The 17,557-nt window shown below is 40.0% G+C and overlaps 1 protein-coding gene across 2 annotated transcripts in view; it reads left to right on the top strand.

Annotated features, from left to right (window-relative positions):
• tna (Zinc finger MIZ domain-containing protein tonalli) overlaps positions 1-17,557 on the top strand; it is a 125,558-nt gene that overhangs the window by 22,857 nt on the left and 85,144 nt on the right. Inside the window, exon 2 of one of the 2 annotated variants that reach the window (XM_072299620.1) lies at positions 16,736-16,936. The exons of the other annotated variant lie outside the window; for it this stretch is intronic. Coding sequence (XP_072155721.1) covers positions 16,736-16,936 — 201 coding nt within the window. The remainder of the gene's footprint in view (positions 1-16,735; positions 16,937-17,557) is intronic. 2 annotated transcript variants of the gene reach the window in all.

Below are 17,557 nucleotides of genomic sequence, written 5' to 3'. Positions count from 1 at the left end.
CCCCAGTCTTGAACTGCAAGGAGTGCAATGGGCCTTGAAATTCGGAAGAGCACCCAGGCCCGGGACTTTTGAATGAAAGGGGCCCTAATGAAAAACGCAGATCTCCGCACTTGACTGGAGACCAGTGATGGTTCAGGCTGTTACAAAAGCGCCGGGACCCCTGACCTATGACTCCAAGGGCCCCATTTGAAACATTCGTTTCTTCAAGGGGCCCCAGTGATATAAGTTGGGGGCCCGCATTTCGAAGACTATAGTTTTTAGCTTCTTAAACCGGCTTAGAACTTTGAGGATCCCGATGAATATAAAATACTATGAAGGATCGAGAAAATCTTTCCAAAAACCACGGATGGATTGAATCAAATTAAGGGAGCGCTGGAGAATAGAGAAAGAGGAATATGAGGAGGGGGCCGCCCAGATGGTTATCTAGTGACTTGCAATTAGACAAAATCAGGCTGCGGTCGCTAGGCCCGTAGACAGGGAGGGGGGGGGGGCTTCGGGGGCTCAAACGCCCTCCGAAAGCAAAAAAAAGGGAGGAAAAGAGAGAAGGAAAGAGGAGACAGAAGATGAGAAAGTGCGAGAAAAGAAGAAGTTTGAGACCGTCGAAGATATTTATCTCTTTTAATGTATAGTTTCAAATGAAAACACCGTGTTCATTTCTAAAACTTTCGTCAGAAAAGCCTCTAAATGCGTCCAAATAGAGTTGAAATTTCAAAAATTTTCCAGCTTTGTTGAATGTAACAATTTGAAAGTATTTCGTGTATAAGTAAAATAAAATGTAATTTTCCTGCAGAAATTGATGGAAAATTTGCGTCACGGAAGCCTCGAAATGCGTCCTAATAGAGTTAAAATTTCAAACATTTTCAGGATCTTTTTGAGTGTATTTATGCATTTTTTGCTGAAAGTTCCAAAAGGAAACGTAATTTTTCAGTAGACATTGATGGAAAATCTGCGTCATGGAAGCCTCGAAATGTGTCCAAATAGAGTTAAAATTTCAAAAATTTTCAGGATCTTTTTGAGTGTATACATACATTTTTGCTGAAAGTCAAAACGGAAACGTAATTTTTCTGCAGACATTGATGGAAAATCTGCCTCAAAATGCGACCAATTAGATTACAAATTTCTAAAATTTGGGGGGGGGAGGGGAGGAAAGTTGCTTGTTTGTTACCCTAAAATATTGTTAAGTTTCAGGTTTCATGGCTCTGTCCTCTCATCTTTGTTATAGTATTCCTTAATATTTGCTTCAGTTTCAAAAAAAAGTACAGTAAATAGGTGAAGTGCATCACTTTTGAACACTCAAATTTTTCACAAATTTTAAGCTAAGACCGCCTAAAATTTGATCTAGGAGGGGCTCTTTTTGAAAAATTTTCCGGGGGAGGCCCCCGGACCCCCCTCTGCGCTGGGGGTGTCCCCCCAGACCCCCCCTGGGGCCCCTGTGCCAGCTTCGCCCAACCAACGATTTTGTACCCAGTCCGCCCCTGCCTAAGAGAAGAGCTCCATTTTTGAACTTACTAATTTGAACTTAAAACGTCACACGGTATCTCTCAGGGGCGAATTGGTTCGACCCGAGGTATCAGGGACAATCGTTCCCCTAAAGGCCGAGGGAGTTCCTCAAAGGCCCCTCTATTCGGAAAGGGGACTCCATCTGGTTCTTCTCAAAAAATCTCGTAAACTGTCCTTCGATTGGAGCCCATTAGATGTTTTTTGGCGAAGCCCATTGTCGGAAAATCGATAGCCAGCTCAACCCCGGTTTTTTTCATGGATCAGTTTACAAAGCTATCAACTTTCTTGTTCGAGATGAAGTCATTTTCTGTTGACATTATCAAGTAAAGCGAAATAAGTACCATTCCAGTCTCTTCTCTCCAACAAAAATTAATTCAGGTAACAGGACTTTCCGTTTACAATTCATTCCGTTATTTATTCTGGGTTAGAATCATTCGATAATATATCCCTTACAACTTCTTTTAGACTCCGCAATCAACAAAGAAATACTTCAAACATAATGATGCTATGTACACCAACTGAGATGCTTTTCCGAAAGACAAACTCAGCATTCCAATAACGCACGGAGCGTAACACAATGGAAGAGTGTGCCGAGTTGGGTTCGAACCTAACATGCAACTATTCGAACTCCGCGGTGGGCCGGGTTGCATACGCTCGATATTGCGGGCGAAATGTAAGATCCGCGCACGGCCTCGCAATAGGATGTCAATGCAATTGGTAATTTCTTCAAGGGTGGCGTTTCATTTCGGTCAACACTATTCGAATGGATTTTTAAACTTTGATTATACAGAGCGTTCCCTTACGTAAGTTATGAAAGTAAGGCTCAGATTTTTTTGAAATTTTAACTGTAAACAATTAAAATTCATTCATGAACCGGAAACTGATTGAAGTGCAAGTGACGTAAAGCATAGGCACACTTGCAATCAAAATATGAAATTTCTTAAAAAAAAATTGAAAAAATGAAAATGATGAAATCTATGAATCGGACGGTGGAATAAGATTCACTACCGTACTTAACACTTTTCGTAATTTAAAGGAAACCTGAGCTAAGTATGTGAAGGAAGAATGGTCGTACATGCGGAGACAGAAAATGGAAAACGCGTATAAAGTAAAATTTAATGAAGTAATGGTGGTAATAGGAACTGTTCACAGTTCTTTTTACGGCGAATTGAAATGCCTTGAATATTGCTCCGGGCAATTTTTTGGCGGTGCAGCTCCTTGCGTTCGATTTTCCTTCATCTGAGAGGGTAGGCAATATGCGCCCATAAGAGTTTGAATAGTGGTATCAGACTCTTTGGTCTTATGTAAACATGATACCAGCGCTTTTATCCTCCCTGCTACAAGACGTAAATAGAAAGGATTGTACTCCAGTTTTAAATGCATTTCGGATGAGTTATAACTTATTCTACCAAATTAATGAGTTAATCTCGGCCGGAAAAATCGCTTCAAAATCGTGGGAAATTACAATTTGCATGCCATTTTGTCTTCTGATTTTACAGCTATAACTCTTTCATTTTTCCTAGCTATGATTTTCCAAATTCCTTTTCTTCGAAAAATTAAAACGAAAAAAATATAACGAAAGATTAAAGTTTTTCATCTTTAAGTACTGTTCAGTTCAGATTTGATCACGTCACTTACTCACATCCCCTTTTCCAAGAACTTAAAATCGTTCCGTTGTGGAATGTGCAAGGTTCTCAGCTATACTGACACGATCTAAATTTTTGTTTTTCCTGCATATTCCAGTGGAGAGTGCCTGGTTTTCTCCGCAAGATTTGACAGCGACGACAAATGAGTCGATCTTTGTCGTCAGGCGAATTGTTTTCACGCTGATTGTTTCTCTCTTAGTACTATCGCTTCGAATTCAAGGTCCCGCGGCAGAAGGTCCTCCTTTTGCTGTTCTGCCTTCGACTACGTTGAGTCAGCGCTTAATTTCAGCCGCTAAAACCGATCTCTGCTCGAAATGCACCGTCCTCTTTAAGGCAGTGCTGCCTAATCGAGTTTAAGCACAAGATTCCTCTTTGCTATTACTGCCAAATTTACAGGTTTCGGATAATACGATGATTCTACTTGTCTTCGAGTACGCTTTTTAAACTCATATGCAATCCTTACATATATAGTAGGTTAATAGTGGGTTATATTTTTGTTTTTTTCTGTTGTGAAACTAAAATAAATTTGTCAACGAGTATTTTCATAGATATGTTTCTTCTCTTAAATCCTATTGATAATTACAAAAATTTGGATCATACTTTTAAATTTACAAAATTTAATTGGCAGCACGTTGAATATGCATCGTATTTACTCAAGTAATGAAGTATTGAACTAATTTTGAAAGCACATCCGACTAAAGAGTAAAAAATTTGCAATATTCACTTGGACTGTTCGTTTAGTATTATTTGAGATGGTCTACAAGTCGAAATTGGTGGTATTTGTACTAAAAAGAACGCATGTATAACTGAGTTAAATAAGAATGAGCCATGTACATAATATTTACGGACTTTATAGTTTATATTTTGAGTGAATCCATGAGCATAAAGTAGCTCGCAGCATTAATAATTTCAATAATGTATGTTGACACCTGAATTACCCCATTATTTCTTCTTTTTTATATGCAAACAACTGCAAGTTGTCCATTCTGCCAAAGCGTCGAGTAGAAGTCTACGGATCAGGTTCAATCAACCGAGTTATTATTTTTATTCAATTAAAACTTAGGAAGTTGAGTAATAGGCCAAAAATAATCTAAGAGCTCTTTTTTTTCAAAAGCGTCAGTTTACCGACCAATAAAGTTTTTACTTTCTATATTTCTGTTCTTGCTGCAGGAATCTGAGGGAAAGTTCATCGTAAACATCCAACGTTATAGCGAACGCTGATTGATGAGGGCCGACGCCGAGGAGTCGAAATCAGACGCCTCGTGCTGGGGCGTCGCGGCGCCCTCGCCCTCGCTTCGGCAGAAACGTTTTGCAAGGCGATTGTTGGCTGTTGAGTTCGGCGTAGCAACGAAACCGTAGCGTTGACCTCGGTTAGATAACATTTTAACTCGGTGCTCGTACGGTAAACAGCGTTATCCTTCTGGGACATCGTCATTAAGGTCGCCCCCCCCCCCCCTGACCGAACCTATGGCCTCATTGTCACATGACTTCCCATTCGTTTTCACCTTTTTACGGATATGCGTAAGCGTACGGTCGCCCGTGTCGGTATGGCTGAATTTTTATCCAGTTCACGCCCACCACGACGAGTTCTTAAGGACCACGCCGAATATGCTGACGTTGTAATTTGGTTATTAAAATTGTCTCCAAGTGAGGTGAATGCGCATTTAGCAATTACTCGTCCTTTCCCACAGTATGAAATTTATCGTGAGAGGATCTACTTAAATCATCAATTTTGTCGCACTAGACACAATTTTGAATGTAAAATACTACGTCGAACATGGATTCCTCATGCAGGACGGTGCTTGACGAGGAATACAAAATGCGCTACAAAAGAATCTCTCGAGTCAAGATACCTACGTGGGGAGGAAAAAATTCAAGCGCAAATGAACAAGCTTTGGAGTTTTTTCACACGATAGGACGTAGGTCGATACAAAGCCGAAACCGGAAGGAGAACGTAAAGAGTGGTTGTGACTTCTGAACGAAGCGGTCATAAATGGTGATACGGGACCTATAAGAGAAGGGATTCCGTCCCTCACGGATGTTTGGGGTGCAGGGTTGTCTGACTGGTCGATTAATTTGTATATCCTTTCTCTATCATCGAAAAAATACCCTGCTCTGAGAGCTCAACTCTGTTGCTTCATCTGGCGGCACTCGCTCAATGTGTTCAATCGTTTAAAAGGGACCCTAAGTGTAAATAGCTCGTATGCATTCAAACATCAAGTAGTCAAGAAATACGCGGTATTCATTTACTCTAACTTGTCCAAACTTTATTTTCGTTAACGATACGTGTCTTTAAGCATATCTCACTGTTTAACATGTAGATTCCTGCGAACTAATTATTGAAATTGATAGATAAAGCTGTAGACAAAGATGACCTAGGGAGTATGGAGCAATCCTATTGGTTGAAGCAGGGTAGATTGGGAAGAAAATGATGGATTATTCATTCACAGGGTCTCTCGTGGGTTGCCGTGGGTAGTCTGATACCTTACCTCCTATGTCCATTGCAACTACCCACTTCCACCAATAGAATCACTTCATTTCCCTATCTTCTTTGTCTATTGCTTTTGTCTATCAATTTTAATAATGAGCCCGTTGTACCATTAACCTGTATCAGCCTTTATTATGTCCATAAATACGGATCCTAGAAGTTCACTCGAAAGAAAAGAGCTTTAAATACAACGATGAAAAACTGCGGTGCCGCTCTCATAGTGTGAATTAACTGAATTATTCCCGATTACATCTAATGGCCTTGATGTCGGCAACCCAGTGGCGAGGCGTGAACGATCGATTATCGATATTTCCCCGTTTGAGCTGTGGTAAAGAATCGATTTTGAGGGTGTTCGCTGCGCACACCCCAATAATCGATCCTTTGCTATAGGTTTAAATGGTAGATCAATCGATGTATCGCAAAGCACGCCACGCCACTGCGGCAACCGTGATCGGAAATCCAATCGTCTGGCGGGGGCCCAGTCTACTTCGCTCTTCCGACTTGCTGTCTATTTTTGTTTCTTCGTTTATATCTTTGTCCATAAATTATTTTGAATCCGCCGGCCGGTCTGCTAAAACCGATCTGAATTTTGCGCGCAGTGGTGTCTCGTTTGAAACATTTTCGTTTCCAGTTAATTTCACTAACTTTTCTTTTTCTTCAGCGCTTGCATATCACGAAAAAAACAATTTCGGTTCGAAAGAAACACTATAACGTTCATTCCAGGGAACTGAAATCCAGTCATGGGAATCGAGCTTCTGCCAACCGCAGTTTTCTTGTTAGCCACACCTAGACAGATTTTCTTCATGATAGACTTCGGATATCTGAACTTCAGGCTGATTGTTGAAATTGATAGACAAAGCTATAGACAAGGAAGACATTAAGGAGTATGGAGCGTTCAGGTTGAAATGGGTATAGATTAATGGAGAAAATGATTGACCATAACTAAAGGGCTCTTTCGTAAGTTAGTCTATTACCGACCTCTTTTGTTGTCTATTGCAACCACCCACTTCCACCAATAGGATCCCTCCTTATCCTTTTTATCATCTTTGTCTACAGCTCTGTCTACCAATTTCAACAATCGGCCCGCTAAAACGAAGCGAGGTGTGAATGATCGGATATCGATGTTTTCCCTTTTGAGGCTGTGGTAAAAAATCGATTATTAACGAGTTCATTGCGAAAACCCTGTTTATCGATTCTTTACCATAGGTTTGAAAGGCAGATCAATCGGTATATCTCAAAGCACGGCACCCCACTTACTGAAGTTTGGTTCCTAGGACTGAAAGCTTCAATACCCGGGCTAATAACTTTAGTATTCCACATGAACTTAAGTTCAGTCCTTGTAAAGAAAGTTTTTTTCGGTGCACGCTCTTATTTAAAAAGATGTTTAGTTCGTTTGTGGGAAGGAATTCCCGAGCAAGTATCAGCTCGTGCCAAAAATAAAAAAAAAAATAAAAAAAAATTCGTGTAAAATTTGGTGAACTTGACTTACGAATAAGCTGAAAGTTGAGTTAAACAAGCGTGTGAGGGGTTGAAAGTCGAGACAGAAGTCGCGAGGTATTAGCTGCAGGCGTACGCTGTAAGTCGGGCTCGTTTGAATAAATTTGAAAAGCATAGCTGGAGAATCAATATCACTTATGTGGACTGAGTGGAGAACCCTAAACAAGTCGGTCATTTTGAGTTCACGAATGACGTTTCCAATGCTCATGCTGGGCATTGGATGTTCTCCCAGTAAAGTGTAAAGTCTCCAAATACGTACTTCACTTCAAATTAATTTTTTTAAATTATAAGGGTTCGAAAAAATGAATGATCATTTAGGTATTCCTTTGTAACCACCACAGTCCTTTTCTTTGATTATTGTCCCAGTTTGATTTTTGTTGCCATCTTGAAGTTTTGTGACGTCAGGCGGGTACCACTTTTGCCAGGCGACTACCGAATCTGTAGCGCGCATTTCAAATCTTCGCCTGCTCTCAACAAGATTAGAACAAGATGAGGACGAGAAGCATTGTTTGATAAATGAGATGACGATGAGATATAAATTAGATATAAATGATCCGTCACATTCCTTCCTAGAAATGTGCCTGTTCCAGCTGAATTTAGTTTTTTATTTCTGAATGATGAAAGAATCTCAAAGGATCGAAATATGACTAATTACTAGCTCTGTAGCTTGCAAGATAACGCCCTTACCTGAGTTATGAATTTTTCCAGTATCGTTGAAATATAAGTAGAGTACCTAGTAGCGGCACCCAGTGTCACAGTATGTCATACCTATTTGATGTACCTAGGTAATTCTCATCCAAATAAGAGAAGAATAAATATTTACCTTCATTAACACCAAGTAGACGAAAGTTCCACTGTGAACTTAGTTGGCCAATAAAAATGCAAACAATGAAGCAATTATTTTTATTTCCTGACTCCAAATGGTAAGAATTATGGTAAGAACTCTAAGGCATAGTAAAAACTGTATTTATCATTCCTCAATAAATACAAGGTTGACTGTTTGCATGGAAATGATAGTACATTAGTTGGCGGCTTATCTATTATTCTAAACTTCAGATTAAGTTGATGAAGGTAGCAGGTTGTTGTCAGCAAGAGCTGTTGATATGAGTATGTAGTTTAGAATGGTCAATTTTTAATTCTGCCAGAGGAGCATCATTAGTATTTAATACAAAACTCTCAGGGGTCTCTGGATACTATGCCACCTCTTATCAAGAATGTTTATGCTAATTTTGTTGCTATGTGGTGATGGGAGAGATAATTTCAAGATTATTTTGGTAAAAGTCGGACAAATATGAGGATGCCAAGTTTATAAGAAAATCTCACAAACCAAAGTGAACATTGTTTCATGCCTCTGCAATTTTCAGCTTCGGGCTAGGTTCTCGCAAGAAGGTCAGCACAACGCGCTGATCAAACTTTTGTGGAATTTCTTGTTAATTTTAGAATGTGTGCCAAAGTCACAGTAAGTATTCCACAAAAATTGCAAATCTGAAAAATCTAGAAAAATAACAAGTACCTCTCAGCCTCCGCGCAATTCGCACCCCTGCTAATAAATGTTGGAGAATAGAGAACACTTTACCCTCAAAACATTACTCGCACTGAGTTTAAACTAATATGTAATTATATGTGTACGATGGTGGATCTGAGCTGTACTTACTTACCAAACTTTGTTGAGCGAAGTTGTTACTTAGGGGAAATTCATTAACTGCTGCCAAGGATTCACAAACTCTGACCTTGATAAATATTTCCGACATATACTTGAGATACAGTCAGATGTTTGGAATTCTGGACATTCAGTTATTGTTCACATACAAAAGAAATTGACTAACAAATACAACCGTTTTATATTTACATAACTGCTCAACAGAACATACCGACAGTTGTGATTAGTTTCTCGACAGCACTCTGATAGCGGTAGGATAGCTAAAGGATCCCTACCCTGCGGCAAAAATGGAGTTGATTGAAATTTTGATTCACATGGTGCTAATGCTGTCAAGACTCAAGACAAAATTACACTCCACGCACAGTCAAAGAGTATTTTGATAAGTAAGATTATCCATTAAGGAAGTTGCACAAATCACAAATCAAACCGAAGGACACGGACAAACCAAGGAGCCAGCCATAGCCAGCTCAGAAACTCGGCAATTCAGTTTCTCTCACTGCAAAAGGTGGAACCATCCAAAGTACCATCAATGTTAAGTTGAAGGGGTGAATTACTTATTTAAAGAGTGCTAAGTCATTTTGGGACTTTTTCGAAGAGATTTAAAGGAAAAAATTGGAAAATGCTCAACTATAAAATGAACGTAAACAATCCGCCATTGTATCAAAGCTGACGCACAAATGAAACAAGCGCTAAACACAAGGGTAAAAAGTACATACGTAAATTGATTTTGTTTTATAAGGAAAATGGTGAAAAAGTTAGGAAATTCATATTGGAAATTGAAGCTTTAAGATATAAAGAACTTCAGATAATTAATACAGTTTATTTAGAAACGGAGTTAAAGAAGGCAAAGTTAAGGAAACTCAGAAGGAACAGGGTATTTTGTAGGAAAGGGTTGGTAGGTTTAGAATTGAATCGACGTATCGACGTATCGAACAGCGACTATCGGTAGTCTCGAAAAACCCCTGTAAAATACACACTAATACAATAAGCGGTTACATCAGATCTTATGGGAGCGCACTCACACATACAAAAAATCGCTTTTTCAAGCGATTTTTTACAAGAGAACAGAGGAGAATCTCACTAGCGATCGAGATTTTTCGAGATTTTACATTGATTAAATAGCCCAGAGTGAAAGGAAAGTTCTCTCCAGTTGATCACTGGGAGAACAACAGAGCGACGCCTCGCGGCAGCATGCACGGTTGCCACTTCAAGTGGGAATTCAGCATTTTCCAATATGCTGTTTCAGACGGTATTAACGATGTATTGATAATTATGATATCGATGTTAGGACGTTTGTAATATTTCACCCTTTTCATCACCGCTTTTCGAGTATAATCAAGACAGTTGTGGAAGTATTGAACGGATATTTTTGTGGTACAGTTAATATTGAATTTATTCCTGGTTGCGAAGGGGTTAATAATAATACCATCCAAGCAGTTCATTTTTTCTTTAGCCCTGCATGAGCATATTTTTAGCGCTTTTAGAGTAGCAATGAATTCATCATAGTCAATGCTCTTGCGCTTGCCTGCCTAAATATTTGTGCACGGAGGAAATGAAGAAACGAAATAAGAGGACAGGGTTTCTCGAAAGGGTAAGAAGGGACGTCAGCTTTTGTTAACTCTATTTGGAAAATACAATTTTTCACAAGAGAATGGACGGATGCTCTAAAAAATTTCTTGGAATTCCCTTTGCGACTTAAGGAAAATTCTCTGAAATCCTATACAAAATTCATACAAATTTTATCTCTTAAAAAATAAACTGTCCATTTAAAATTGGTAACAGCTGATTCCCTTTCAAGGAACACCGCCCATTCGCACTTTGAGAGGAGATTTGAATCACACTTTGCGATTAGGAACCAATATTCCCAACTCATCCATTAAAACACCTATCTGCATGAGGAAACCAATGGCACTTATGTTGTTTCTTAAGCGTACCAAAAACAACAGTTCTACAGCGCAAAATGAAGACCATGAGGATCTCAATGTTGTCTTTCATTATTTAGGGAGTAAATTGGGCGCAGGGGATTGCAAATTCCCAATTTTCGGGCAGTTTGGCAAGAGAGGCACCCCGAACCCCCGATTCCCCTCTCGACGCGCGGCGTCGCGTAGTCACGCCTCCGAGTGAGTAACGGGTCTTATCCCGTATCCCTGCATCCCCTTCTTCGTTCCCACGCCCCTTATCCCGTATCCTTCCCGTTTATTCACTCAGCAAATTAAAACAAAGACACTTAGTCAGGTTTATTAAACTGCTTTCCTTGTCACGGTTGCAACGCCGACGACAGCGCTCCCTGACGGTGCGTTCCCCAATCAAGCGCCGAGCTTTCCTCTTTCTCCTGCTTCGCTTCCCCTCGCCTTTCCGGGACTTTTATGGCTTCATTCGCATCGAAAACGCCGGGTATCGGATACGTCCCTGAACAATCGCTCGACAAAGCACCCGGAATCCAGAAGCCAGTTCTGCCGTGCTAAGGAAGAACGCCGTATGAGTCTTCAGGTGTTGCCAAAGTTCCTTCGGAAAACAACGAATTTTCGGGAAAACCTGTGAATATCTCTCTACCAATTTTTCGGAGGATTTTGTTCAAAATTCGATCTATAAAATCTGAACATTTCCAGGAAAAAATATTTACGACTTTTTCAAGAATAGATTTTTTCTGAGAGGACATTTGGCAAAATTCAAATGCTCCTACGGTGTTTTTGCCTCACATGGCAGCAGGGGTGCAGAATGTTCATGAACCAATGACCGATCGGTCGTTTGCGAACTGCGGAGTCGCAATAAAAATTATACGTAACGTGTCATACAACTATTTGTACTTCCAGGGTGGTAAGATTGCTTTTCCACGAAATGAAGGAGATTGTCAACTCTCTTCGGTCGACTCGGAGACTTTAATGCACGAGTAGAAAAGTTGGACGGGGCGAAACACGTACAGGTGGTTCCTATAGACAAACGGAGAAAATAATAGACTAACTGTCGAGTCTCTCGTGGATTGCCGTTAGTTAGTCTATTACCTACCTCCTTTGTCCATTGCAACCACCCGCTTCCACCAAAAGGAGCTCTCCATATCTATTTTGTCTCTTTTGTCTATAGCTACCAATGAGGCAGTTCGGCTGGTGAGGGATTGGCTTAAAAGCTATTGCACTATATGTAAAATTTCACCAGAAAAACGATGAGCACAATAAAAAGTTTTGAAAAAAATTGCTAAGGGGAGAAAATGCGATTTTAAAATCGTGCCCCTCAAAAACGTTATTTGAATCCGGGCCGTGGCGCGAACGCCGATTTTTGACGTCACACCTCAGGTGACCACCCTTGGTTTATTCCGAGTTAGTCCGAACAATATGGCTGCTGCCCGGTTTGCTTATTTAGCGAAAGTTTCTATCTGTATATTGTGATTTAGTGGTAAAATTTGACGAGAAATTTGTTGAAACATTTGGTTTCGTCCGAAATTAACTCTTTCTTGATGAAAAAAGGCGTTAAAGTTCGCGAAATTTATTCACCGGGCGACCGCGAGTGAGCATCGGCTATCGGAAACGATGGGCTCGTAAACAAACGAAGATTGATAACAGGAAGGATCCAAACAACTCGGAATCTTTTGATTTTCTTTACCTTTAAACCATTTCTGACTTCTACAAAGCATCTGAAAATCAGTTTTATCGTATTTTACAATCTGGAGCTAGAGTCTATCGGCTCATTGTGATGTGTATTCAGAGTATTCTGAAACAGAAAGTCAGTTGTCATAAGTTCACACCCAGACATTCTTTTCTTGGATCATTCGCTTTTCATTTTCGCCTCAAATCAAGTGTTTTGTAGTTTCCTTATCTGAAGTATGTGGTTTTGAATTCATACAAGAGTTTGAAGTTCATCTGTTTTAGCATTAAAGCCTATTGAGCCCTCAAACTTTACCGATATGATTACAGTTCAAGGTTCCTCTGGTCCGTACCAAGTGATTAGGTACACATCAAAGATGTGTCCTATGGTTCTTCAAATTAACAGTTCAGAAGTAAATTAGAGACTACAGTAACTTAATCCACTCCTGCCCTTTCCTTCAGTGTTTGTTCGTGTCTGTTCTTTATGCGTTACCACTCTAGTGCATACACCGGTAATGTAGGTTAGATAGGTATTATCGCATATTTTCTACTAGCAGTACCTTCTCTTAAGCGTTCTAATTTAGCAAAGAAATTCCACCAGTTGCAGAAAATTGTGTGCGTAATGAATAAGTGAATATGAATACCTCCTTTTGGTGACTCAAAGTTTCTCAGATCCGTCTTAAGGAGGTTTCGCATGTAGGTGCATGATCAGTTTTGCCAGATGAAATTACTGCTCTAGCAGCTTCAAATTTATACTTTGATCTCTGATTCACTAATAAATGACACTTTATGGTGTCATTTATATTTAATCAGTTCAAAGCTAATGCGACAATAAATCATCAAAGGTCCGATTGAGGAAGAAATTTTCCGGTGAGTGCCACGGCTGAATCAACATTCCAACTAGACTTGCGAAGGTATCAACCCAAACAGACTCATGAGGAAGTGATACCTATATGGTAAGTGATAATTCTATTAAGGCTCTTTCATTTCTTAGATTTCCCCTTTCTTAGGGAATGAGTTAATCCTACAGCTTCTCTCCACTGAGACACGGATGAAGTAATCTGAAAGTCTTAAGCTGGAAGTTGGCAATGATGGAGGTTCCATGGTGTTTTTCCTGCCTTGAAAGATAAGGTTGTGCTGCAGGCCTTAAGCACTATGGAAAATTTGAAATATTGTGATTTTAAACGCAGGCTTCATCTAAGAATATGGAAATCGATCTCAAGTGCTTTCTCAGATAACTTTCAGAGTTTTTATTTTCATATATAAGAGACAATTATGAGATGATTATCCTACTATTCATGGTATTTCTGATTGAGAGTCAACTAGTTCACTTGATGCATTCACTTTCCTTTCAAAGAATGAAATATTAGAGGTGACTCTCAAACACTGCAACCGAGAAAGGGCCTTTTTGCATCCAGTGCCTCAATTACGTATTGACTACGGTGTTCTAAACTTCTACTTTCAGTTTAGATTTTAAATGGAAAACAAGTTGACTTAACGCTCTACATACTCACAAAATTTTCGGCATATAGAAGATATAAATATCGCACACATTTCAGAAATTTTGTCGAATAATTTTTCCATTAGGACATCAAGAGAAGCAATCAGACTAAAACTTAGTGAATCTAGGTAAGTACTTTCTCAGATTAGCCATGCCACTACTTTTCCACGCTTTTTCATTAATCATTATCCACAAAGTTAAACATACTTAAATCTAAATGTTACACTAAACTTGTGTATTTAACCTGATAGTACCTCAGTAATTATAATTATCTTACCTGTTAAACTGTATGATGCAATGAAAAAAATTTCACTTCCAGACAGATGATCATTTCCTGGTTGATACCTTCGCAAGTCTAGTTGGAATGTTGATTCAGCCGTGGCACTCACCGGAAAATTTCTTCCTCAATCGGACCTTTGATGATTTATTGTCGCATTAGCTTTGAACTGATTAAATATAAATGACACCATAAAGTGTCATTTATTAGTGAATCAGAGATCAAAGTATAAATTTGAAGCTGCTAGAGCAGTAATTTCATCTGGCAAAACTGATCATGCACCTACATGCGAAACCTCCTTAGGACGGATCTGAGAAACTTTGAGTCACCAAAAGGAGGTATTCATATTCACTTATTCATTACGCACACAATTTTCTGCAACTGGTGGAATTTCTTTGCTAAATTAGAACGCTTAAGAGAAGGTACTGCTAGTAGAAAATATGCGATAATACCTATCTAACCTACATTACCGGTGTATGCACTAGAGTGGTAACGCATAAAGAACAGACACGAACAAACACTGAAGGAAAGGGCAGGAGTGGATTAAGTTACTGTAGTCTCTAATTTACTTCTGAACTGTTAATTTGAAGAACCATAGGACACATCTTTGATGTGTACCTAATCACTTGGTACGGACCAGAGGAACCTTGAACTGTAATCATATCGGTAAAGTTTGAGGGCTCAATAGGCTTTAATGCTAAAACAGATGAACTTCAAACTCTTGTATGAATTCAAAACCACATACTTCAGATAAGGAAACTACAAAACACTTGATTTGAGGCGAAAATGAAAAGCGAATGATCCAAGAAAAGAATGTCTGGGTGTGAACTTATGACAACTGACTTTCTGTTTCAGAATACTCTGAATACACATCACAATGAGCCGATAGACTCTAGCTCCAGATTGTAAAATACGATAAAACTGATTTTCAGATGCTTTGTAGAAGTCAGAAATGGTTTAAAGGTAAAGAAAATCAAAAGATTCCGAGTTGTTTGGATCCTTCCTGTTATCAATCTTCGTTTGTTTACGAGCCCATCGTTTCCGATAGCCGATGCTCACTCGCGGTCGCCCGGTGAATAAATTTCGCGAACTTTAACGCCTTTTTTCATCAAGAAAGAGTTAATTTCGGACGAAACCAAATGTTTCAACAAATTTCTCGTCAAATTTTACCACTAGCCATATTGTTCGGACTAACTCGGAATAAACCAAGGGTCGTCACCACCTGAGGTGTGACGTCAGTTCTCAGCCCGCGCGATTCAAACAGCGTTTCAGAGACCTTCAATTTTTGGCATTTTTGAAGTAAGATTTCTCAGGCCAGAGGGCTCAAAAAAAATCTGAAAAAAATTCTGTATACTCATTTCACCAAGGACTTTCATAATATGTAATAAAAAAATTCAGCCGAACTGGCTCATTTCAATAATCGGCCCGCAGGGTTCACGTGGCAATCGAGATACGCCCTTACGTGAGAGGAGCAACGAATTTGTCGGTCGGCAAGCGGAGCGTTTAACCGTTGATTCGTTTTGATTGATCACGAATCGCATCGATTATTCCTCTTGACGTGTGAATCCGACCAATTAGGAAACTCAAACTCTCCTCCATCAATTTCGTGTCGCAATAGGTCAACGCATGTGTAGCCCGCAAACCTGAGTTCTGTTGTGTCATGGAACATGGGCGATGTGTACTAGGTGTTGCGGTCCTTTTCGCTCTTTCAAAGAACCTCAAAGCGGCAAGTTGGTTTATCTGTATCGCTGCGTTTCCGAATTTCTGTCGATATTGGATTATCACCGAACTCCAACAAGCATATTTCATAGTCATTTAATCATAGACATCTTTTTCTCAGGGAAGCTTCAAGTGGTTTGAGTTGTGATCAGGGCAGGTTTCAGGATGTCTCCTGTCCTAGAATCAGAAGCTCCGAGCATCTTTCCCCGCTATTGCCCGAAAGTTTCTTCTCGAATTTCCTAAACTTAGAAATATTTTCCTCCCAATTTTTCAGATAATGGAGATGTTGCATGTGTGAGGAATTTGTGATTTGACTGTTGATTCTTATGTAAAAGTTCGCGAGAAACACGATGGTGCCACTGGTTTTCTCTGATATCAACTCCCAAGCTCAAAAAAAGCTCTCAGGTTGAGGCCAAAATGGAGGGGATATCCCACCCTACCCTCAGAGTCCACCTCTACATCAAAACAAACTCTCTATGCAAAGATAGGGAGCAAATTCATTAGCAGTGATGCCGTGTTTTCAGTTTTGGAGTCCCCAAATAAAGTGACAACCCTGCTAATGTATTTGCTCCCTATCTTTGCATAGAGAGTTTGTCTTGATGTAGACGTGGACTCTCAGGGTAGCGTGGGATATCCCTTACATTTTGGCCTCAACTTGAGAGCTTTTTTTGAGCTTGGGAGTTGATTCCAGAGAAAACCAGTGGCACCATCGTGTTTCTCGCGAACTTTCACGTAAGAATCAACAGTCAAATCGCAAATTTCTCACACATGCAACATCTCCATTTCGTTTGAATGATGGTTGGAGATTTTTGTATGGTAATTCGCTTTGCGGTCCAAGGAATAAGAATGTGGTGTTGGACTGATTGCAGGGAGTGGTCGCCTGGTGGGACCGCGGTGCCGCAGCAGCAGCTGTCCGTGGTGACTACCGTCTGGGGAGTGACTTCCTCGACTCAGTCGGCCCCGCAGAACTTCGGCTCAAGTCTGGCGACGAGCGGATTCGCTCATCAGCCGACCGGGATCAGCGCCGCCAAGCAAGCCTCCAACTACCCCGGATACCGACAATCCACAGGGTAAGCCACCACCATCTCACCAACCTAGAGCCTCTCTTCTTTCCTCCACTCTCTTATCACATCTCCTCCACCTAGCAAGCCCCCACCGGCCCCACGCTAGTCAGGGAGAAACGAGGAACTTACAGGGGCGGATCCAGGGGGGCTGTGGGGGGCGTGCGCCCCTCTCGTTCGCCCCAAAAAAGAGGAAGTAAAAGGGATGAAAAAATCAAAGCGAGAACAAAGAAAGTAGTAGTAATATAATTTTATTTTAAAGCGGTGCTTTAGCATCTAAGGCCATTTACACCTCTAAAGAAGGCAGTAATAGTAATAAATTTACATAGAAATTAAGGTTAAAGAAACAAACAAACAAAGGAATGAAGAAAGTTAGAAAAATAAAAAGATAGGAAGATAGAAAGATAGAAAGATAGGAAGATATAAAGATAGGATGACAGGACGATAGAAAGATATAGAAATTAGAAAGATAGAAAGATAATAGTAGTAAGATAAGCAATACTTGAGAATTGTCGCTCCAAAACTAACAGTATCGCGTGTATTTTTAGCCCCTCGCTATTACAGTGTTTGCCTCGACTAAACACGCCACATCTTGTTTCTCAATTCCCAAAAATACGCAAATTTGCAGCC

The sequence above is a fragment of the Bemisia tabaci genome, chromosome 4 (genome assembly GCF_918797505.1).
Source record: "Bemisia tabaci chromosome 4, PGI_BMITA_v3".
NCBI lineage: Eukaryota > Metazoa > Arthropoda > Insecta > Hemiptera > Aleyrodidae > Bemisia > Bemisia tabaci.
Note: the sequence above shows the minus strand (reverse complement) of the source record. Positions and strands in the feature narration are given on the sequence as shown.